The sequence below is a fragment of the Barbus barbus genome (assembly GCF_936440315.1).
Source record: "Barbus barbus genome assembly, chromosome: 40".
NCBI lineage: Eukaryota > Metazoa > Chordata > Actinopteri > Cypriniformes > Cyprinidae > Barbus > Barbus barbus.
The window spans coordinates 16,720,202-16,744,811 of NC_136718.1; the positions used below are offsets into that span (position 1 = coordinate 16,720,202).

A 24,610-nucleotide genomic window follows, 5' to 3' on the forward strand; every position below is an offset into this window, starting at 1 on the left:
GGGTTTAAAATATGCACATTTTAGTGACTTAATGACAAATATGATCGAATGATACTGGAACAGGTTATATGAACATAAATCAAATGAATGAACATAAATGAAATGAACCAAAATAGGCTTATTTAGCCTATGAATTATTATTCATAACCGAGTTGCTTTTATTTACTCAAGTGTGGCATAGGTAGGGGGAAAGGAGGTTTTATATTAATAGTCTCATTTATTTCGTTGTGGTGGTCTGGTTAAGGTTTTATTTTAGGTAATACTGACATCTAGTGGTTATAGGTAAGCTGATTGGTAAATAGCTATACTATGCATAGAAAATGAATTTCTATTTGGTGATTTTATTGTGAACTCATGACCTAGACACCCGAAAATAATAATTTATCCCAAAAGGGCTCAACACAATTCTTTGGAAAGTATCTGTAATGTGAATATCACTAAGAAAAGGCTTCAATGGAATTTCTGGTAAAGACTAGAAGTGGACGTCATTATACTTTTGCCCAGCAACATGTACCCTTATAATGTACCAGTACTTCATAAATACTCATTATAAAATACATACACAATACCTCTAAACATTAAGCATGGACTTTATTGGTGAGATTAGACTCATAGACTAAATCATCCAGTTAATACCTGAGCAAAACTAAGACATCTAAATATTGTGGAAAAAATTATTCAATTTAAAATAATAATAACAGAATCAGCACAAGGAAACATTGAGGAAGGATGCAGTTACCAAAAGACTGAGTATGAGAGAAATATTTCCCAGAGATGAAAGGAAGAGAATAAAAATAGAAATACCTATAAATAACCGTATATCAGATCTAGCTCTTCCACAAACACACACACAGAGGTCTTGACGTGGTTCTTTTATACTGATACTGCTGTCTGTCAGTGACACAAACACCCTAACACCCACAAATGAACACGATTCTGACCTACATATAAATACAAGCGGAGAGAGTGAAACAGACTCAGTGAGACGGCACTCCTACGCACACTCTCACTGCATGCACATCCACTGCATGAATTCATCCTAGATTATTCCTGCTAGCTGCTTGCTTCTCCTGTTCATTCCTCTCTCTTTTTCTACTATCAGAGGACACACATGCAATTCATCTGACAGAGCTTTTTCCTTGATTTTTTGCAAAGCAGTGGACAGGGAGGAAGGACACATTTCAAGGTCTAAAGATGGCACCAAAACGAGAACCGTCAATTAAAAAGTCTCCATCAGGGGGAACGTTACCAAGGCACGGACCACCATTTCCTTGCCCTGCCACAACACCTTCACCCCCAAAACCAACTCCTGAGTTGAAACCGCGGATGCTGCGCCCCTCTGATTCCCCCTTTGACCCCAGCACATTAGAGGTAAGTGACGGTCCTGCAACAGAGCGTTTAGAATTGCTTATTTTTCATTACTATGGCAACAGCTCTTCTATGCATTGCTACTAAAATAGCAACGGGAAATGTAGCAGAGATGGAATGTGGATCAAAATGGACCAAAAACCTTCATATGAATAACTTGATGTGCACTTATCAAGAATAGAAATTCATATTTTCTGTATGGCAACATACTAACACACAGCAACACAAGTATCAGATCCGAATTTAATATTAGCTAGTTGTGAATAAAACATCAGTGTAATATGTTTTTATGCAGCTTCTGATTACCTAAGCATTGCACACGGAAAACTGTGTCAACCCAGACCTCAAATCTTAAGAGAATACTAGAGCTATATCAGGATTGAGAAATGGGGCACTGATGTTGCTGGTCCACACTATAGTGACAGCCGCATTACTGTCACCTTCGATTTTATTTAAATGTACTAAATAATTTATATTCTTCTTTTTTATATACCTTATTCTCAAATCTAGGTTGAAACCAACAGACCAATCCATTCATAATTGATTGCCGATAAGCATAAAAACAATGGGTTTTGTGAAGGAATTTAACATGTATAGCCTACTTATATATCCTGTCTTTGATGAATTGTCATTAGACATTTTATTTGTTATTTCTACAAATCACAGAGCCTATCCTTATTTGAATATAGAGCCTACACCTCCATGTGCTTAGCAATGCAGCACTGAAGTACACAATTCGACTTTACAAACAAATGCTTAATCGCATGGCTGTACAAACTTACAAATCATCATTATTGAATTCACACGTTTTGCCAATTATGTGCAGTCAATCATTACGTTATAGTGATCTGCGGTGGTAGTGTGTCTGTGCACCTATGTCACTCTTTGTGTGTAACGAGAATACTCCAAAGTCTGAATCATTCCCGCGAATCGGTTCTTTCGAACAGTTCGTTTTCAAGAATCTATTTTTAACAAAGTGATTCGGTGATTCTTTACGTCATGACGTATCCCGCGGTTCCACATTCCATTTAATATTCTTAATAGGCCTACTTAATTATTAATATAATTATCTTAGAAATTCAGTTCAGTTCAGTCTGTTGCAGCCATGAATCAACCTAATGTCACTTCAGTGTCAGATTGGTGATTTTATTGTGAATCAGATTTGAATGCCCCTATTATAAGTTAATTCATTACGAATCAGACACGTAAATATGGTCTCGGTTCAATAAGTTGTTGACTCCACAACCGCGAACGAATCGTTTATTCATATTAGTAAAGCGGTTCAGCTAATTCTCTGAAAAGATTCGACTCAGAGAAATGATTCGTTCATGAATCGGATATCGCTAGCCTTCATAACTCAGCAGCGCTAGCGCGAGTCATCTCACACTCCCGCCGCAACACACACACACCCGGAAAACAAGCCACTGCAGAGATGGTAGGCATATTGATAAACGTTTAATTTGAAATTAGGTTTCAGTAGAACTTTTCTAAATAACGTTAAACATTACTAAGTGTATGGTCTGGTAACTATATAAGTTACACGCTTAGTGCTAAGAATCTGTCGTTAGCCTTTCATGCTAGCTAACCGAGTTTTACGCCTTTTAGCACGCAAGAAAGTGACTAAACCTTTATAAAATGTTCCTGAAATTCTTTTACAGAAACCCAAGACTATGATAGCTAACTTACATTCATTAAAAGATTGTGTTTTAGCCTATCTGTCACCCGGTAGCACGGCTGTGAGTTAGCGGACAGTATTAACGTTAGCTGGTCAGTTTTAGTCAAGGATAGAAAACTTAACTTTTTCGTGCGGCCTAAAATACTTACCCAGACGGATTTTTTGGACCATAAATGTGTTATTAGAAATCCCATCTGATTCACAGCTTTGCTATCTTGCATCATTTCATATTCATTGAATGTCGCTCTGTCTCAAACAGTCTGACTTCAGCGAGGACCAGATTCTTGGTGAGTTTGTGTCTAGTCCAGATGCATGTTACTGTTTCTGTTACTCTGTATGTGTTGCATTTCTTGCTAGACAGCCTGTTTTCATCATCCCGTCCATGTTATTCTGCTTATCTGTTCCTCTGCCCCCGCATTCCTCCTGCTTTCTTTCCTTACCTTTGTATTGTTTTCCTTTGTCACTGTTGTATGTCACCTCCAGATTGAGTTTAACCTGGAGCAAATACACGGTGAGTGCACTGAAAACTTTTCTGTTCTGATGTGATTTAGTTTGCATGGTGTTAAGGACAACAAGCTGCTGTTTGCGTGTCTGATAGCACCTCACCTGCCTCCTTCATTTGAAGTGCATTTAGTAATTAACAAATGAACTGCAAGAATCATCATTTGGTTTGTTTGAAAAGTAGAAATGAATTTTTGTAGCGCAGGCCTATCAGATAATGTGTTTCTTCTGTAGCATGGACAGTCATATCTGTAGAGGGTGTGTCTGAGTCAGGAAGTGTTGAAACTGCTAACAAAAGACTGCAGTGCTAACAAAAGTCTTGCCGTGTTAAACATCTAAATATCAGCTCTGAAACTATAATATTGGAGTTATAATCTGTGTTACTAGCAGTCACGTGAGCTTTCTTTGGGAAATGGCCATTTTGGTTCATCTTTGCTCTTGTTTGTTTAAGCAAAGGAGGTTGACATAATACTGCTCACTCTCCCGTTTTCCCCTCATACCATATATGGTTAAAGGCTCAAATTAAGGCATGCAAGGGAACAGCCACATTCCAATGAGCAGGAAAAGCATTACAGGGATGGGAGTTTTTTTTTTTTTTTTTGTGGAAAGGCCTGTCCTAAAGGATAACATTCAGTTCTTTCGGCGAACTCTGGCTTGGAGTCAAAAGAATTGTTTATTTATAACTACATGCGGTTTAACAGTTTAAACACTCAATAATGGAAGCTTAGGCTCTAGGGTTATGTTTTAGTGTTGTTTTATTATTTAAAAAAAAAAAATAATATAAATGGAATATGTGGAGACCATTTTAGTTTTTTCCCGAATTTATGTTGTAATTTTTTATAGTTTTAATTATTTAAAAACTATGTCTAATCAGTCAAATTCAGGAAACATCACACTTTTATTTATATATATATATATATGTATGTATGTATGTATGTATATACATACATACACACACACACACACACACACCACATTCAGTTAATAAAATAAGAAGAATCTTGCCTGAGAATCTTGACTCTTGCCTGAAGTTCAGCTTAAATAGTTATTTGGTGTGTTTGAATATTTCACTAGCTTTTTAACTCGGATCAAAAGGTCTCTGAGTACTGAGGTATATAATGACTTAAGGTGGATTGATAAGATTTCTGTGGTCACTTACATTTACGCATTTAGCAGACGCTTTTATCCAAAGCGACTTACATTGCATTGAAGTTACAGTTTATACATTTTTAACAGCTCTTGCTTTCCCTGGGAATCGAACCCATGATCTTGGCGTTGCTAGCGCCATGCTCTACCATTTGAGCTATAGGAAAGCTTGCCTCATCTAGCCTGAATAGAGACCGCAGAAAATAGCCTAGAGTGGCATTAATATTGATAGCTGGTGCAGTATTTCTCTTTGTGCTGATCCACTGGGCTCTTTAAATTAAGTCAGACTCTTTAAAGGAATGGCCTGTCATTACATCTTTACAATGAAAGGCATAATATATCTTGTCCTATTTTTCTTGTTTACTAAAATCAACCATCCTTATTTGTCATTCTTGTTCATTTCATTTTTTTTTTTTTTTTTTTTTTTAAATCATGCATGTATTTTGTCCTTTTCTTTTCCTGCCCTCTGTCTGTTTCCCAGGATTTTGTTTCAATAACTTTTTTTTTTTTTTTAATGATCTGTGCAGAATTTAAAGAAGCCTTCCTCCTGTTTGACCGGACGGGAGATGGGAAGATCACCTACAGTCAGTGTGGGGATGTGATGCGCGCGCTGGGCCAAAATCCCGTCAATGCCGAGGTGCTCAAAGTCCTGGGCAACCCAAAGGCAGAAGGTAGGACAAGACACTATGCATAATGGCTGACCTGTATAATCATTGCCTTAATATCATATCTTATCTTTATCTGTATTTACAGAATAAGATATTTCAGGGCTCAACAGTACAGATTTTTAGCTGGTTGTTCAGATTTGTGCTTGCCTTGCCAATATTTTTACTGACCTCACAACAAAAATATAAAGTTTATATTTAGCAGCATATATTAATGTAATAAAATGATTAGACTTTTAAAAGGGTTTCTTTACCAAAAAAGTTTTATACCATTTAAATATTACATTTCTTTGTTTATTTTCAGTAATGGCTTATGGTGCAAAATATGAAACAATTTAGAATATTTAACACCATTAAAACTATTATATTCTCTAACGACTGCACCAGCAGCATTTGTAACAAATGCTCAAATGCATCATAACATAATAGGAATAGTTCACTCAAAAAAAAAATTTGCTATATTTACTCTAACCCATTGAAGATTCATTGGAAAAGATTTGGAAAATTTATCAATCCATCCCTTACTCGCCAATGAATCCTCTGCAGTGAATGGGTGCCATCAGAATGAGAGTCCAAACAGCTCATAAAAACATCACAATAATCTGCATGACTCCAGTCCATTAATTAAGTTTTTGTAAAGCGGAACGCTGAACTATTGAAAAAAGGTGTAAAGTTTTATTTAAATTCATAAAAACAGATAGTGACAACAGCACTGTGCTGTTATATCAGCTGACCTGAAACTCTTTCACTCTAGCCCATCATTATTGTTGAGCCCTGTATTTGTACAAGTAGTAATACCTTGATCAACTACGATAATTATAGTAGTTCTCTCTTTCTGTATAATATGGACATAAATGCTATCTTGTCTGATTAAAGACTTTGTTCCTCAGAAATGAACCATAAATTGCTGGACTTTGAACAGTTCCTGCCCATGCTCCAGGCCATTGCTAAGAACAAAGACCAGGGCACGTTTGAGGACTTTGTGGAGGGGCTTAGAGTATTTGACAAGGAAGGCAACGGCACAGTCATGGGTGCTGAGCTCCGCCATGTTCTCACCACACTGGGTAAGTCGGCCTGGTCTCCTGAGGAAATATTTATAGCCCACTCCTCCACTTCTAGGCCAATGATTGTAGAAACGGTTGAAAGTGAACTTTTCAAATATGGTGTACATGTAGTTCTCTATTTGCAAAACATTTGTGCATGGGTTTATTTATTTTATAGGAGAGAAGATGACCGAAGAGGAGGTAGAAACGCTTCTAGCTGGACACGAAGATGCTAATGGTTGCATCAATTACGAAGGTAAACAATTGAGTTTGATTATTATGCATATAGGTTTATCATGAGAACACTTGCGTTTCTATGAGCCTAGTTTTTGTCTGTAGAAGGTTGTTAAAAACAGTACATTTTAAAACGAAATACAACTTTGTGCTGGGGATTGAATGGATGTATTATGTTTATGTACCACAATGGAAAAGTTAAGTTCTTTTTGCGAGAATCAGATCTTGAAAGCATGCCATAACTGTAACTGATCTTCCACAGCCTTTGTTCGCCACATCATGTCTGGCTGAGAGATGTCTCGGGTATACGTCTACCTCCTGCCCTCAACATTTATAACACGTGAAGCAACAATCCATCCTGGCTTTTTCTTTAAAGCTCTCAGACGCACATGATTGCATAGTCAACACCTTATTACGTTGCCTCTTTCAAAAAATGTAGTCATTCACAGGGCAGCTGTGCCTCATGTAACGTCTAGAGCTAGAGAGCCTGGTTGGATGTAGTTTGAAGGTTTTGACATGGTTGGACTCTTCCCTATCTCTGCAGCAGCCTTTCCTTTGGCCCCTGGCTGCAGCATGCTCTCTGCATGTGGCCGTCCCTGTGACGGCTCTCGGAGGCAAAGGGCGACTGCACTGCTTCAGACTTGAGCGCATGTCAAGGGATATAGCATAACAGGGTGTATTGCTTTTAAAAGCAGTCTTAAGATTTGTCTTCCAGTATCGGCACACTCTTCCCTGTGCTCACCAAGCAGTGCGGTTGCTTTCATTATTAACTAACCAATCAAATTGCAGTGATTTGGCTGTTTTTGCTGATCTTTCTCTCCTTTTTCCTGATGGAGGCTGATCCATAGCTCAGCTCTACAATCTCTCATTACTGTAGCTGTGCTATAAAACTGTTTCCACTCTTGCCCTGTAGAGGAAAACCAGAAGGAGCTTCTTTAACATTTTCTTGAATCCTAGACCTGGTTAAGTCTTTGAGCTGTGGTTTAGTAAGAGCTAGCCATGATCTTGCTCTCTCCCTGTTTCTCAACACTTATGAACGAGTAGAACTGGGGAACGGCTTCCAACTACAGCAAATGTTGCAGGCTAAAATGCAGTTTTTGAAGGGTTGATGAGGTTGTGTGAAGAGCACTTGTCTATTTTATCATAAAATAATAACTTGTATATACTTTTTAAATATTTATTTTATTATTTATAAACATCCTTGTTTTAAAAGAATTTGGATTGTGGCACTAGAACTTTTTTATTTTTCATAAAGTATATATTTTTTGACGATCCATGCTGTAGTTGGGGTCGATTCCCTTTTTGGCACAAATTGGAAACTAACTTTTTTTTTCTTTTTTTTTTTCTTCTACAGAACTCGTCCGTATGGTCATGAGCGGTTGAAGATAAAGACTACAACTCATTTGTTTGTCTTATTTTCTATGTAATAATTTCTTTTGTATGTATTTTATTATTTTTTTTCTTCCTATTCATTCCGTCACCTTCATTTGCTTAATAGCTCCAGTCCTTCGCTTGTGTTTGCACTCATTTGGGTATTATTATTAGAAGTGCCTTTATCTTCTTTAAGTTCCCATTTGACTCCCCAAGAGGTCCACCTCCTGTCCTGTGGTATTCAAACCATATAGCGATATGAAAAAGATCTCTTGTGTGCTGACTGGTCTGCAATAAAACCTCTCAATACAGCACATTAGCAGTGTGTATGCAATATCCAGTGTATCCTCAGGCATCTCTGCTGGACTGTGCTGTAGTAGAAATGTTGTGTCTGGCCAGGCATTTATTTCTGGCCTTTTCAGAATAAGTTACCTTTTTCAAATTGAGAAATTATGGATCGAAAATGCAATAACATTTTAATCAATTTGGAATGTTCTCACTGTCCAATAAAGTACATTTTAAACAGAAACTATTTGTTTTTCTTTATTTCAGATTCTTCAAGAGTCTTGTTTTGGAAAGTGTAAAAAAAAAAGTTGTAAATTGAAGGAATATGAGCTTTGAGTCCAGTTGAACTGTTTGCAGATAGATGGCAGTGTTTTTACACTTGTTAAAAGCTGAACTCCCCACCCCCAGTTGCTTTGATTGTGGTTAATTGTAAAAACCAAGCTTTCTGAAGTGAAATTAGAGCAAATTGCTGAACTTCTTTTGCAGTTGTACTAATGCAGTTCAAATGATCACTATTTGGTTTCAGGTCAGTGATTTTAATTAAAGGTAAATGTTGTTGGCACTAAGATGTTTAGTGTCTTTGGGACTAATTTGTCTCAATTGCTTATAAGGGCAAATCTCAGGCAGACAGGCGTAGTGGGTAAAAAAAACAGGCAAACCTGTTTTTTCATGTTCAGATCATTTTTAGCTGTTATTTAAAAGAATTTCAATGGAAATTTGAAGAATAACAAATTACTTTTTGTATTTTTAATTATTACAATAAACATATGCACACCTATATGAATATCTAATACCGTTAATAGATTATTATATACTTTATATTAGTATTTTTATTCAAATATTAAATTGATTAAAAGTCACTTGGAACGTTTTTACCAAAAAAAAAAATATATATATATATATATATATAGACATATATATGCTGTTAAATAAACACTTTCAAAGAATCCAGAAAAAAATATATAGATATCATGGTTTCCATAAAAATATTAAGCAGGACAACTCTTTTCAATATTGATAACATTAAAAATTAGTGCTGTCAAATGGTTAATTGTGATTAATCGCATACAAAAAGTTTTTGTTTGCATAATATGTGTTCTATGTATATTTATATACACACAGTATATATTTTAAAAATATTTGCATGTATTTACATGTCTACATTAATATTCATATAATTTATATAAATGTAATATATAAACGTAACATATTTCTGAAATATATACATGGATGTGTATTTATATATACATAATAAATATACACAGTACACACCCATATATTATGTAAACAAAAACTTTTATTTTGGATGCAATTAATTGTGATTAATCATTTGACTTTCTCATTGACTAATCATTGAGCACTAATAAAAATGTTTCTTGATCAGATTATATAAGAATGATTTCTGAAGGATCATGTGACACTGAAGATTGCAGTAATGATGCTGAGAATTGAGCTTTGCCATCACAGGAAAAAATTAGATCTTAAAATACATTAAAATGGAAAAGATGAAATTATTTAAAAAATTAGTATTGTTTTTTTTTATGCTGTCTTCTAATGACCCTATATTTATTTGTAAAATGACATTCGTACAGGCTTTTCAAGAGTCTGTCTGTATTACTGCATACATTTTTTTTATATAGGTAAAAACATCACATAAGATGTAATCTGAGGGTTTGTTTGGGTGCGCTGAAATACCCCATGATGCATTGTGTGCCGAGAGGAGCCCATCAACAGCTCACTGACCTTTTCTTTCTCTCCGCTCGGCAGCAGTCAGAACTATTCCCCCCTCATTAGACGGCACATACACTCTCCAAGCGAGATCCAGAGAGCCAAGTATCATACACCAGCGGTGAATAGGTCCTCCACTAATTACTGAATTCATTTTGCGTGGATGTGTGTGGATGTGCATGCAGGTCTGTTTCTGTGCTCACTTGTGCGAATGTGTTAGAGGCAAGTGAAGTGTATTGATTATTTTAATCTGCCTATTTGTGAGTCTGTGATCCTCGTGGCTCTGCATTCGACAGGGGAATCACTAATGGGCCTCAGCGCAGGCCGCCTCAGACCTCTCCCCGTCCAATTAACTTTCAACTGGAATCTGGCAGGACAGCGCGAGGAGGCTGGCCACGGACACGCTGAGATCCCCCAGATATTCCCACAGGCTGCAGATTCACCAAAGCCTTAAGGCTGGAATGTCATTACCTCTCGCTTTTAATTAAAGTATTCTCTCTTCGTTTTAGCTCTGATATGCACAGGTAGAATCCTATTGTTCACGTCGTTGTTCTTGTTTTTCTTTTCTTTTCTCTCTCTCTCTCTCTCTCTCCAAGGCACTGAATTTTCATTAGAAATACTGTCTGGTAAACATTTTTTTCTTAAATGTTCATAGTAGAGAACATGCATGACAAAAATAATGTTTGCTATATTTATATATAATGTTATTTTAGTAAACATGTTGCAAGGTTTTTGTATCGTCAGCTGTACAAATGTATAAAAATGAGGGAGAAATATTAGATTATTTATTATTGAACCATTTATGAATAGGGAATGTTTTTGATGTTTTGAGGTTATTTGTATCACTTTATTTGCACATGGCTTGACTTGTATCAATAATGCTGTATTTCTCATAAATATTTTTTCAATATAACTTATGAATCTGTATTAAAATTTAAAATTGAGTTAAATTACAATTTAAAGTTTAAATTTAGTTTGCATTTAAAACGTTTAAGGACACATTATTGTCAGAATTATCATTCAGTCATTTCAAACATTTAACCTTTTTATTACTTCGGATTTGTCCTAAAATAGCAAACTTACTGGGCTTGGTATCACAGGAAAATATACAGAGCTTGATTTTTTTCTATGAATACTTTGAAAACATAATATCGATCGCTGTGAAAGTGTATTGATCACAATGTTCCTTCTCTTGAATGCAATGTTGCGCTTTATATATAACATAGAATTTTACTTGCCTACTTTCTCAGTGGAAATAAATCGGCAATCTCTGTATAAATCATTTTATAAGAAAAGTGGAAAATGTTTGCATTAATTTCAAACCACTTAACATGCAAAGTTTTGTATACTCAGCTGTACAAATGTTACATAAAAATGAGGCAGAGATATTTGAATATTATTTATTGAATTGTTTATGAATAGGGAATGTTTTGGATGTTTTGACATGTTATTTGTATATTTGTTTCAGTGTATTTGCACATGGCTTGACTTAGATCAACAACTCCTTCATACTGTATTTCTGTAAAAATGTGTCAATACAAGGTCATGAATCTGTACTAAAATTACAGTAAATTTCAAATGTTTAGGGATGCAATTTTTTCAGATTTATCATTCAAACCTTTGGCCTTTTTTACCTTACTGAGCTTCAATATCAGAGGAAAATGTATAGAGCCTGATCTATAAATTTGTAACTTCTATAAACATATTTTAAAATATAATACATACAAACTCATTGACTACTGTGAAAGTGTATTGACCACCATGTTCCTTTTCTTAAATGTGTTGTAGAAATATTACATTTGAAATATATACTCTTTTAATGGCAAAAAATGATTTTTAAAATCAATAAATCTACTATTTCTGTATAAATAATTATGTAACATAATGCTGATATGATATAAAATGTATACTTCCTTGTCACGAGTGTAACATTTTCATATTAATTTCAAAGTTTTACATCTTTTATTAGACTTACACAAGGGGACAACATCCTACCTTTTAAAAAGTACTTATAATTTAATTTATTTGCGTGATTACTACATTGTACTGGTTTAAATCTTCTCAGCCTAAATCAATATATCAATGTTCCAGTCCAGCCCAGATTATTTAGACTGATTGGAAATCTATCTGTTTGGCTGTAGCGAGCCATTGAGTGTCCACGCACATTAGCCATATTTCCAATTCCACACAGAAATCCAAAGCAGTCACTTGAAGACAAATTAATTGAACAAGAAGACTTAGATTAATCACTAGCCCTGCGACATGTGCGCACGCATATATACGTGTCCATATTGCACTACGGCTGCGTCTAGTGAGTGAAAAGTACATTTAAGCACTGATTTTCTTTCAAGTCCAGCCATGTGTAAATGCAGCTCAGTTCACAGTAAAGCATGTCGACTAGTGAGTCTGAATCTCTGGTTTTGATTGACGCCCAAAATGGAGACAGGTACACTAACAAGTACACATGAAACTATGAGTGTGTCGCTGTCCAGGATAGATATAGACATATATTTATATGCATTTTAATTTAAGTTTGGGAGTAGTGTATAATGTAAGATAGTTATAATTTACACACATACAAACAGCGTGTCGGAAATCCTCTGGCTTTATGAAAGGAATCGGTTGCTGTTATGTCTGTGCAGCCCTTCTGCTCCGTATAAACCACGTCCATTTCTTTCAAGCCTGTTCGGTGTGTGTATGTAACTGTATGAGTGTGTGTTCAAGTGTGTGTGTTCATACACAGTACATCTGAGTGTGTAGAGCAGCTCAGTCGGCATAGATGAGGAAGCCAGAGAACGTGCTGTATTTGTTGGTGTTTCCTCCGTGGACTTTCCCTCCGTCCAGCTGCACACAGACCTCATCTCCCACGTCTAAATGCAGGATCACACTGTTGGAGGCGTAGTCATAATTCTGATCAGCGTCCTGGGCGATAGCGCTGGCCCTCACCTGTCACACACAGGAGAAATGAAGCCACGGTTAGAGGAAGGACACAGAGCAGATCGCCACAATTCACAGATTAGATTCTCAATATTCTAGCATACTTGAATGATACTGAACGCGTACTCATAATCATTTAGTAATAACCATTAGACCAAACAGCAAAACATAACTAAAGCATTTATCCACCTCACAATGCAATAGTCACTCTAATAATTTTTTTTTCACTTAAACATATAAATACATATTCAAGAAGCAAGATCTGAACATTGCAATGAGAGAATATTAGAGATATCAATGGGATTTTGTTCATTTGATATGATATGCAATAACTTCAAGTAGTGGAATTTATTATTAATAAGCACAGACTGCATTCAGTAACTTTTTCATTATCATATATAAAAGAAGAATTTAATAGGTATAATTTTTTTATGTTTTTAAATGTTAAACCTACAGAACTGAAAATAAATGAATAGATCATTTTAATATTATTACAAATAAATAATTTCATGTTTTTTATATCAATAATAATAAAAAGAATAATTAATAATACAAATAAAAATTAATTAATAAACAAAAATAATGAATTATAATTTATTTCATTATCATTTCATGATTCTTTTCATTTGAAGGGAAAGAAAAAAAAGATTTTATCCAGATTACAAAAACCACTATTACACCATTTCAATTGGTTAAACTAGAACAATAGAACTACAGAAAAATAATCATGTTATGAATAATAATTACAAGTAATATTTGTATTATTAAAATAATCAATTAAATTAATAGACACAAATAATGAATTGTAATTGTTTTCATAATCTTTTCATAATCCTTTTTAGGAAAAAAAAAATGTTTTTTTCCAGATGCTTGCTTTTTAAAATAAGTGCATAAACCACTATAACACCATTTCCATCTTGGAAAGAGTTTGTTAATCTGTAGAAAAAACATATTACAAAATAATAAATGTATTAATTACAATTTTTAAAATTAAACAAATATGCAAAAATAATGAATTGTAATTGATTTCATAGTTTTTCCAGTTCCTTTGAGGTGAACACATTTTTATTGTAATACATTTTATAAACATTAATTATTAGATTGAATAATTAATATGAATTATATATTAATATTACATATTCATATGAATAATAATGCTACATGAAACAAAGTATAATGATTCAAAAGGAACACACTTCTGGTAAATATCGATAAAGTTGTGCTGATGGGGCTGTTGAGGTACTTAATCCTAAAAAAGGTTTGAAAATACGGCACTAGCCATATCTCAACAAACAGATGCTCTCTTGACCTGAAAGAGGCCTTGTTTTATCATCTCTATGGCAATGGAATGGAGTCATTATTAAATGATACTCTGACAAGGGCTGGCCGGGTTAAATGGATGGGACTGCAGATAACCTGCTGACCTCCACCTCAATTGAGAAAGAGGTCACACTCTCTCCTATTTATCTACTGTATCGTGAAGCCAGACCTATATGGGTGATGCTAAAACTCTACTATACCCCTTCCTTTATTAACCTGTTGAATTTAATCGCAAGCGCACGTATCACACAAACCACAATGAGACTGTTTACTGGAGACACGGACTCATTTAAATTCTGCTTGAGAGATCAGCTGTATTGACTCCCAGCAGTGGATCTGAAACTTGTTTGTTAACATTTTAAATTGAGATTAGTCATGTGGTCAGACAGACGTACATCCCTGCATAGAGATACAATTAAAAAGGTCCAAGACCTCTGAGAAAACAGACACAAATATACCGCATTATAGTGCTATATCCTTGCAATGTGATTTAGATATCATTTCTTAGTATCTGATCTATGCTCAAGGATTCTAAATGGAAAAAACGGGGAATGTTTTAGCAGACAGGTGTCAGATGACAGACAGTGATTGTCAGGCATTTTGCTCAGCCGTGTTATAGCCACTCAATCTCTGTCAGGTTTCCTAAACATATGGAGCGAGTCTATCGTAGGAAAAAAATGCAATGATATGCACGGTGTCAGTAAACATCCTCATACAACATGCCATCACTCACTCAAATGCCTCTTATTTTATTGGGTGTGTTATTCCCTTGAGAAACACCCACAACCACAGACCTCATAAAACACACTGACCCCAGACAGAGAACAACTCCCTCCCATATCCATAATCTAATAACCCCACTCCATTACCATCACGATACTGTCAACATCCGCACAATGTCCTGAGCGGAGACTACGGCCATTTAGATGCTTTATTGAATACCAATCTGTATAATGATGTTAGAGAGGTTTACAATGCAGCACTGTAGGACAAATATATCAGTTTTAAATTGATTTTGCATAGCAGTGATAGATATTTGTCATTCGCAATTTGAAAAAATTCGCTTGCACATTTTCACAAGCTATATAGAGACATGCAGTTTAAAAATTAATGAGCAGTGATCAACCAATATTGCATTTTCATCAGTTATTTTATGTGTTTAATAATTGATATGTAGAACTGATTTTTAAGCTATTTATTTAGTCTTACAACAATAAAAAGCATAAGATTCACTGTGAATATCATTAATAATAATAGTAAAAAATACTCATAATGAAGGTTTTAATAATAATAATAATAATAATGCAGTTTTTGCTTTTTAAATGGTCACATATATTACTCTTTTAAATAATAATTATCCAAAAAATAAAAATTAAATGAATAAATACAAAATATGCTACCCAACCTCTGAGTACTCTTGTTGGGCCCTACTTTTAAACAAATCAACAAATGGTGCCATTTATCTATGCATAATATAGATCTGTAATTTTTATTAAAAAGTTATTAAATTAAGATATTTTGACTATTATTATAAAAATTGATCATGGAAAACTCTAAATGTGTTAAAAATCATTTTATTTCACCTGAAGATATTCGCTGTGTTGATGTGTGATGTGAACAGCATTTTTGCCTTATCCCGGTGCAGCCTGTGTCAAACAGTGCTGGGTTACCAGTCCCTTGAGAAAGCCCTTTTCCAACTATTATCTCACATAAAAAAAGACTACAGAAACAACTACACAATCCCTCACATCCAGATCTAACAGCCACACTCTATGATACAGTAATTTACACAGCGGGCCGGTCAATAATCTAAATATTGAGTTGGTAAGCCTGTCATTGGTATGTGTGACCGAATAGCAATCAGTGCAACAATGATGTTTTCTTTATGTTACACATCAAAGTATGCCACACCTGAAATGTTTTTACTGCAATGCCACAATGACTTAAGAAAACTCAAATATCATCAAGATCAAAAAAGTAAATGTGGCATGCACATCATTCCACGTCTGACAGTGACGGCCTGGCCTCCTCTCCCTATCGACGCACAGTGTATGTCATTCTCCTCATTATTTTGGCTAAGTGGGCAAAGGGGCAGTTTCTCCCTCCGGCATACCCCCGTGTTTGACACGACAACACGAGCGGTCACTTTAATTAGCAGTCATCCGGCGAAGATCATTTAAGACCTTTCTTCGCTTCCATTGATTCTCGTCTTGTATTTTTGGGATCAGTTACACCGAATCTGAGCGCCCGGGGTTTAGACATCTCCTGCAAAGCGAGCTTGTTAGATGCTTTCCGGCATTTATCAAATGTAAGTGATATGAAAGCTTGTCTTGGAGGGAGAAGGAGAGAGGCATTTTAGGATTACCGTTGACTGCACTGGAGATGGATATTGACATGGGAGCCGACTACTTGTGAAACGCCACGCTGACTTGATTTCAGCGCTGGCTGCGAGCAGGGACCCTCGCAGGGTCTTGTTGGCTTGTTCTGCCAGGCCATTTCATTACAGGGAGGGGAAGGATGGTGTTTTAAACATAACCAGAGCTGAGGAGAAAGACGAGGGTTGAAGGAGAAAATTGGAGGGGGAGGTTTCGGGTAACAGACTGATCAAGCAAAGCTATTTTGTGAGATGCAAGGGTATATGAAGTCTTGTTTTTATCAGTGGTGCCGTGCTCCAGTGGTAATAAAACTGACAGAATTCATTCTCCGTGATATACAGTCCTCTTAGAGCGGAGACAATGGAAAACTAGCTCTTAAACTTACCTAAGGGACCAAGCACACACGAGAGGAGGGAAAAGACTAAAGCAAAAAAAAAAATGGAACATTTATTGAATAGCTCCGTTTTGCCTCAAAGGGAGAATAAAATTTGTTTCGCTTCTTCAGAGAGTTATGCTTAATTGGCATACTGTACGAGCGTGGCATTGCATACTAATGGTCCAAGTGTGCACTATAACACCGGTTACAGGCTCTGTGAACATCGCTGTATGTATATTATCAACTGGTTAAAGGGTTAGTTCACCTAAAATGTCAATTCTGATATCATTAACTCGCCCTCATGTTATTTAAAAACAGTATAACACGAAAGAAGATGCATTAGGCCAATTGCTTCCCACAATGTCAGAATTGTCATTTTTAGGTGAACCATCCTTTTAACAACTGACCCCATGTAAAAATTAATAAGGGTGTCACCTATGCATTCCATTTGACTGATTTTAATCAGTTTATACCATTTCCCTTAAAACTATTTGACAATTAGAGGCCGTGCAATTAGGGATCACCACAATTAGAGACGACCAAAGACACTCATTATATTTCTACCGGACTATGTACATGTCACTGCACCGGGAGACATTTATTAGAGCAGGTACTGGTCATTAACAGACAGGCGATGGCATTTTTAACACTTGCGTGTGAAAGAGCTCGACCTTTTAGAGGTCTATTAAAAGAGCGTGTGACAGGTGAAAAAGGAGAAAAAGAAATGGTGGAACGATTAATCAACACAGCGGACGGAGTGTAGATTAGTCTACTTTGAACAGAGGTTTAGACTGAGGGTTTGGGAACCTACATGAGGGACCATAAATTAAAAGATTAACAGCACACGGTACGTTAATGATAAGGAAGAAGCATGTAGATGCTAAATCAGAGATGACACACAGCCCTGGTGTTATATTTTGACTCGCATTAGCATTAAGGCAAACAAACCATTATTCAACAAGCACAATAAAACGCCACCAATAACGCTAGCAGCATCAAATCATTTGAACAAATCTCGCCATATGTTTATAGATCTTTATGCAGTTATTCCATCAGACGGCGGAGGTTATCTGACTTATACAGCATAAAAATTAGAAGCTATTATTAAAAGATTTTTGACCCTAACGTCACTGGGACTTTTGAAGATGGGATATGACAAGTTAAAATCTTTTCTTGTATGAAATTTCCCAGATGCTGTGATACAGTAGCTAAATGTACAATGATGAAATTTCATTATGAAAATATCTCGTTCAGTGGGCAATACACCAAATTAATTACAAGAAAAATTAAGATGACCTCATTAAATATTAAAGATGGCACTATTATGATCACATCACTAATCCTTTCCATCTGTAACTCAACAAATGAATTACTGTAATAAAAAACATATTCATCTACTGTCATATATTGGCACAGTTTACAAAACAAAAATGTACTAATTCTAAACTAAAAGGCAGTGAATAATGGGTCACTCTTTAGTTAGTGGCATGTTTTAAAAATCTTGAAAAATTCAAACATGTTATCTTCTACTGTATGTTAAAGACCACATATCCTGGAATAAACAATCGATAAACATTCAAGTCGTGGGTTTAGCATGGAGGTGTGGGGAAAAAAATATTGTAAGTATTGGATTTGCTAACAAGCAAGTTAGTAAGCAGACAATTAATTTTATATTTATACAAAAAAAAAGAAATGGATTGTTTCTGAATTAAAATTTCCATCATAAAATATTTAACAAATTATATAACAAATAATATTTGTTAGAATGTATATATTGTATATGTGCATTATATTAAAATATGTATGTATATATATATTAAAATGTATGTTTATATGTGACCCTGGACAATAAAACCAGTCTTAAGTCGCTGGGGTATATTTGTAGCAATAGCCAAAAATACATTGTAAGGGTCAAAATGATCGATTTTTCTTTTATCCCAAAAATCATTAGGATATTAAGTAAAGATCATGTTCCTTGAAGATATTTTGTAAATTTCTTACCATAAATATATCAAAACTTCATTTTTGATTAGTAACATGCATTTCTAAGAACTTCATTTGAACAACTTTTTAGATTTTCTCAATATTTAGAGTTTTTGGCACCCTCAGATTCCAGATTTTCAAATAGTTGTATCTCGGCCAAGTATTGTCCGATCCTAACAAACCATACATCAATGGAAAGCTTAAAAAATTTGAAAATTGATTTGAAATTTGAAAATTTTAAGTTTCAATTTAGAAAAATTGCAACTGGTTTTGTGGTCCAGGGTCACATATATATTTCTTTGTTATATGTATACAGTACACTATACACTGTCAATTAAAATTTTAATTTCAATGTAATTACAAATTCTAATTGACTTTTTATGTAAAACGTCCATCTTTTTCCATGTTTTAAAAAATTAAACATAAAGGGGAAGTTAAAAAGTCTGTGTGACAAACCCAAAATAGTGAAGTCAAATTCTGACCTTTAAAAAAATATATAGGAAAAAAATTATTAAAGAAGGATAATGAAAATGGAATATTCTCTATTCTTTTATTTTTTTCCTGTAAAATCAAGAAAACTACCTGTAATTGATCCTATAAGAAAAGATTTAAATGATATCAACGTTTCTGTAGTTTTCAGTCCTGCTGACCTGTGACTTTTCCATGATTATCCACCTACATCATTTCCATTTCAGGAGGTACCAAAGGGCACTAACTCACAGACCATTCAACAGTGACACTCCTGGGACACTTTAGCCTCACACGTCTGAGGTCCGACAATGAGTAAACCATCACAACTGCACCAGTCGCTATCAAGAGACCAGCTTTCACTAGCTGTCAAAACCACCGCACAGACAATGATCAGCCAGATGGTCACACGGGCCCGCAACCAGGTATGGCAACACGCATGCCACACTCTAGAGGATACCTGAGATATATTTTTTCTCTTAATTAGCACCCTAAAATTCACAGACAGTCATAATTAGCAAACAAATGCTAATGTCAGGATCTGGTCTTTTTATCTTTAAGACGCCTTGTTAACCTGTCAAACCATGACATGTATGGCGCTTCTCCATCTGTCTGTGGCTCTGTATTCACTTTTGTCCGTGCGTATAAGCCTCCCAGAAGTCTCGTCTCTCTGCCCACTGTCTGCAGCTTTCTATTAAGCCATCTATCTTCCTTTCATCGCCTGATCTTTCTGTCAAGCAGCCTGGGTGATTCTGCCATACTCTTAACTGTCATGGCTACCCTTGCGTCCTTCTCTCAGCCTGTCTCACAATTCACTTGTGCACTTGAGCTTGTGGGCCACCCACTGGGGTGCCATATTGAACATGGCCTCCACAATGAAGATGCGAGATGACTGTCAAAAGTTGTTTTCAAAATGAAGGATAAAAATTATGATATATTTCACTGCTTATTTTTTCAGTTCTGGTGTTGTTCTTTTACAGTTTGTGAGTGTTTCTTCAAAGGTCACTTTTACTGATGTGTGTATATATATATATATATATATATATATATATATATATATATATATATATATATATATATATAAAAAGGCATTTGAGTCTTTTTTTAATAATAAATTATTTTTTTCATAATAAAGATTATGATATTTTATTATTCTGAAAAAAAAAATTATTTTGGTGATTTGCAAAAATCCTAACTAACAAAATGATATTTGCTCGAGTCTATTAAAAAAATGAAATAAACAAAATGGAGTATATAATTCAAAATATGTACACAAATATGTAAATCAAAATTGCCTATATAGTAAAAGTTTACATAAAATATTCTGCCTTTAAAGGTAATATGCATACCATTGAAACAGTACTGATGTAACATTTTAGTTAAAAGTTTTAAAATTGATATATTTATTAATCTGAACTAATTAATTTTTGAACTTACAATCTTAAAAATAAAGGTTCTTTATTTGCATTAATGGTTCAATAAAGAACCTTTAATATCCATTGAACCTTTCCATTGGGCAAAGGGTTCTTTAAAGTGAAGAAAGGTTCTTTAGATTATTCAAATGTTCTATATGCTAAGAAAAATGGTTCTCGAACTGATCACTGAAAGGCTCTTTGGGGAAACAAAAATCATTATTTTATGGCTTCGCTGCAAAAACCCACTTTTGTACAGCTAGTTACTTGTTTCATTTCTGAGTAAATCAATGTCTTTTAAGGAATCAGTTGAACTTAGTGATTCAATAAGTCACTTGTTGCCACCTACTGGTGTAGCGAGGTTTGAAATGACAACGGTTTGTGAAACTGTTTTTTTATATACGAATATGATTGCAAGGGAGTTTGAATAGAAAATGTGTTCTTTTAATTAATAATCATGAAGCTCTGCTTCATAAGCAAACACAAAGAAAAAGAGAAAATATGTTTTAATAAAAATATCCCTAAAAGTGCTTTTAGATGAAGAAACACCCTATGTATATTTGTAGAGTAGCCTAGTCTTGAGTAAAACTGCACAATGGTGATTCTCCACTTCAAAACCTTTGAATTTCTGTGATCTCGGTGATTTGGAAACTGGCCTATAATATTCAATAGACTTGACTGTTTGAACACCATTTTGTCAGTATTCAAAAATAACCTTTAGCAAATTAACATAAACCTCCTAATCCCAACGGACCATTGTCTGCTTTCAAATGACACTTCTGAGAATTCCAGTCTCTCAGCATCTGTCAAAAAATCTAGCATCCTTTTCACTTTTACATGCTCTGTACTTTCCATAGGTAGCTGCACAAATCTGCATCCAATGAACTCTTTAAAATCTTAAAGGCTACAAAAATTGTGACTAGTGTCGCAAATGGACTACGGACTGTATTTTAAGTGCTTGGGGAAGTATCATTCCATTTGCAGTTTATTTGGTGTAGTGCGCAGTTAACCCACACATTCCTCTATTACATTTCAGGCCTACAGAGGAGTAAAGCAATGCCACCTGATGTGCTCGAAATGGACGTAATTGAGTGGACCAAAAAGATAATTAATGAGCAATCAATGAACATGCAATAGAAGGGGGCACGTACAGCATGCAGGGGATTCAATCTAAGAGTTATGAATGATTTAACAGGGGAAGCAGACTTGCATGACAATACAAAACTGTACAGGTTGGACCAATTTAATCTACTATGACTCTAATCACTTTTACCGGTGGTCCACTCTATTAAGCCAATGTTCTGTTTTTTTACAACATAACACCAGGCTTTCACTGCACAGTGAAATACAAATAAACATTTTATAGTGTGCTTGCGTAAAACTGTTCATAAAAGAATATGTTACGATTGCCTGTCAAATAAAAAGGTCCAAGAGTGTGTTTTGATCTACAAAGGTCATAGAATCACTTAAAAACACTACAGATAAACCTTTTCATGTCTCGCTCATTTCCTGCCTTCAGTATTTAATTAATGTCGAGGGAATGAATGGCTGAATATGGAAACTGTTCATTTTTTGTACATTCATTATTTAACTGGCAGTAGACCAAACCTTGACAGCTCTGGCTGCTGAGTCGTATGACACATTTTTAGGTGATGAGTGAGATGTAAATATAATGTTATTAGATTGTCAAAACATATGGCAATGCAGCTGAGATAGTTTGGACACACAGATAAGACATTAATGTCACAATTTTCCTTTAAGTCTTCTCCTGGTCAGCCTTGCAAAACAATACCTCTGCATCCAATTTGCTTTCATGTTATGTAGTGCGATGGTAATCAGTTATATAATTTAATAGGAATTTTAATAAGAAAAAAAGCTCATAATCCAACTATTCTGACTACTCTAAATGAAGTTGACCTTAGTGGTGAAGCTCAATATGGTGAACTGAGGCAAAGAGAAACTACTTCTTATATTTGACTGCACACATTGTCTGCAATAAAGCCCCAAAAATTTGACTGTTTTATCATTTACTCACCCTTATGTCATTATAAACCTGTATGCATGTTTTTTCTTCTGTAGAACATAAAGATGATGTTTTGAAAAAAGTAAGTGAGGTTCATTCAGTGTTGTTTTGGACCTCATTGACGTCCATTGTATGGACTAATCAGTTGAAACATTCTTCAAAATATCTTCATTTTGTGCTGCAGAAGTAAGAAAGTCATACTTTGGAATGACATGAGGGTGAATATATGATTACAGCTATTTTCATTTTTGGATGAACTATGCTTGAGCCAAAGATTTCATTTCAACCCCAAACAATGATAAATTCTTACCTGTCCGTTCTTCTTGAGGTCCGCCCACATACTGGTCCCATCTCCTCCTCTCATCAGGACATGGTATGTGAAGAAGTAGATACCAGGTAGAGGGCATGTGAATTTTCCAGTGCTGGGCTCATAGTAATTGCCAACATTGGTCACCACATCATCAAACTTGAGCACATCAGTGCCTTCATGTTGCTTGCGCAGGCCTGCGTAAAATGCAATCTTAGGGCTGTAGAGCGACGGCACGTAACCACCAGGCCCAGGACCCGGGGGCCCTTGTGGACCTGGCTTTCCAGGCTCTCCAGGTGGTCCTCGTGGTCCAGGTGGTCCTGGGATTCCAGGAGGCCCCCGATACCCAGACTTCCCTTTCCGGTTTGGAAAATCAGGAGGTGCGGGTGAAACAGCCGTTAGCTCCTGGCCGTGAGATGTGGTGTAGGGGTCACAAACCATCCGACAACTTCCTAGCATTTCATAATGACTTCCTGCGTTGCCAGCTCCTCCTCCTTTAGTGTTGTGGACCAGTAAAGGGATGGTGACAAGGAGAATCAGAACCATGGCCACACCCACGGCCACTCCTATGACACGCTTGCGACGGCTGAGCCGGGAGGCAGCAAGCGTTAGAAAGTCCTCCTCTCCTTTAGGTGGAATGGTGCCCGCCAGCGTGAAAGTTAGAGAAAAACTCACTAAAGTGTGAAAGCAAATGTGCGTACAAAAGGACAGCCAGAGAGCCACAGATATCTATTGAGGAATGAGGCCAGTGGGGAGAAGGACAGAAGATGAATTTATGGATGAGACAAGGAGACTAAGAAGAGCGTGGAGCATACAGAAAGGAGAGGGTGAGATGGGACTAGTGGTAGGACAGCGTGGAGAGCGACAGGAAGATCTGGAAGGACGAATAGGAACAGTGGTGGCTGCAACACAAAGGTGTGGCACGGAAAAGAATATAAGATGATTACAGAAACACAAGGTGGCTCTTGGTCACCTAATATATGGAAATACTTGCAATACAATGCAATACACTATTTTTAAAGTGTTGGAATTTCTTTGCTAATAACAATTCAAATCTTTTCGTTCATCCCCTTGTTTGTTAACATTAAATATACAATGAATTTTCTAATACACAGTAGATATTTTGAGGGTTGTTTTTTTTTTTTGCATAAGTGAACAACAACGAACTGCTTTTGGTTTTTCCACTTCAAAGATATTGTCCACCTAACAAAACATGTGCAATTGAGCAATTGCAAAATTTTGCAATTGAAAGGCTAGATGAAATCACAAAGTTACCGGCTTGCAAAACAAAATTCAAATTAAGTCCAACCAAACACCTGACAGATGTAGCAAAACAATCTGTCATCTAGTGTTCCACGTTTCAAAATAAACTGATCCTGTACAATGAAATTTG

At 35.6% G+C, this 24,610-nt stretch overlaps 2 protein-coding genes across 5 annotated transcripts; one reads left to right on the forward strand and one right to left on the reverse strand.

Annotated features, from left to right (window-relative positions):
* Positions 1 to 1,194: 1,194 nt before the first annotated feature.
* LOC306859857 (myosin light polypeptide 6) lies at positions 1,195 to 8,534 on the forward strand (the record flags this gene model as incomplete). Of its 4 annotated transcripts, XM_079401225.1 has the most annotated exons (7): positions 2,717 to 2,803; positions 3,303 to 3,330; positions 5,218 to 5,361; positions 6,246 to 6,419; positions 6,577 to 6,654; positions 6,895 to 6,935; positions 7,987 to 8,529. In XM_079401225.1, the coding sequence occupies 6 exons, from the start codon at positions 2,801 to 2,803 to the stop codon at positions 6,921 to 6,923; spliced, it is 456 nt and encodes a 151-aa protein (XP_079257351.1). In that variant the 3' UTR covers positions 6,924 to 6,935; positions 7,987 to 8,529. The 4 variants fall into 4 exon arrangements, with proteins under 4 accessions (XP_079257353.1, XP_079257352.1, XP_079257350.1 ...); XM_079401227.1 differs by lacking the exons at positions 2,717 to 2,803; positions 3,303 to 3,330; positions 6,895 to 6,935 and adding exons at positions 1,195 to 1,371; positions 3,527 to 3,554 and having other exon boundaries at positions 7,987 to 8,534; XM_079401226.1 differs by lacking the exons at positions 2,717 to 2,803; positions 6,895 to 6,935 and adding an exon at positions 1,195 to 1,371 and having other exon boundaries at positions 7,987 to 8,523.
* Positions 8,535 to 12,782: 4,248 nt separating this feature from the next.
* On the reverse strand, positions 12,783 to 23,763 carry LOC306859487 (complement C1q-like protein 4; the record flags this gene model as incomplete). The annotated part of the gene is made up of 2 exons (XM_079400527.1): positions 12,783 to 12,962; positions 23,221 to 23,763. 2 exons carry the CDS (start codon positions 23,761 to 23,763, stop codon positions 12,783 to 12,785), a joined length of 723 nt encoding a protein of 240 aa, XP_079256653.1.
* Between the last annotated feature and the right edge of the window lie 847 nt (positions 23,764 to 24,610).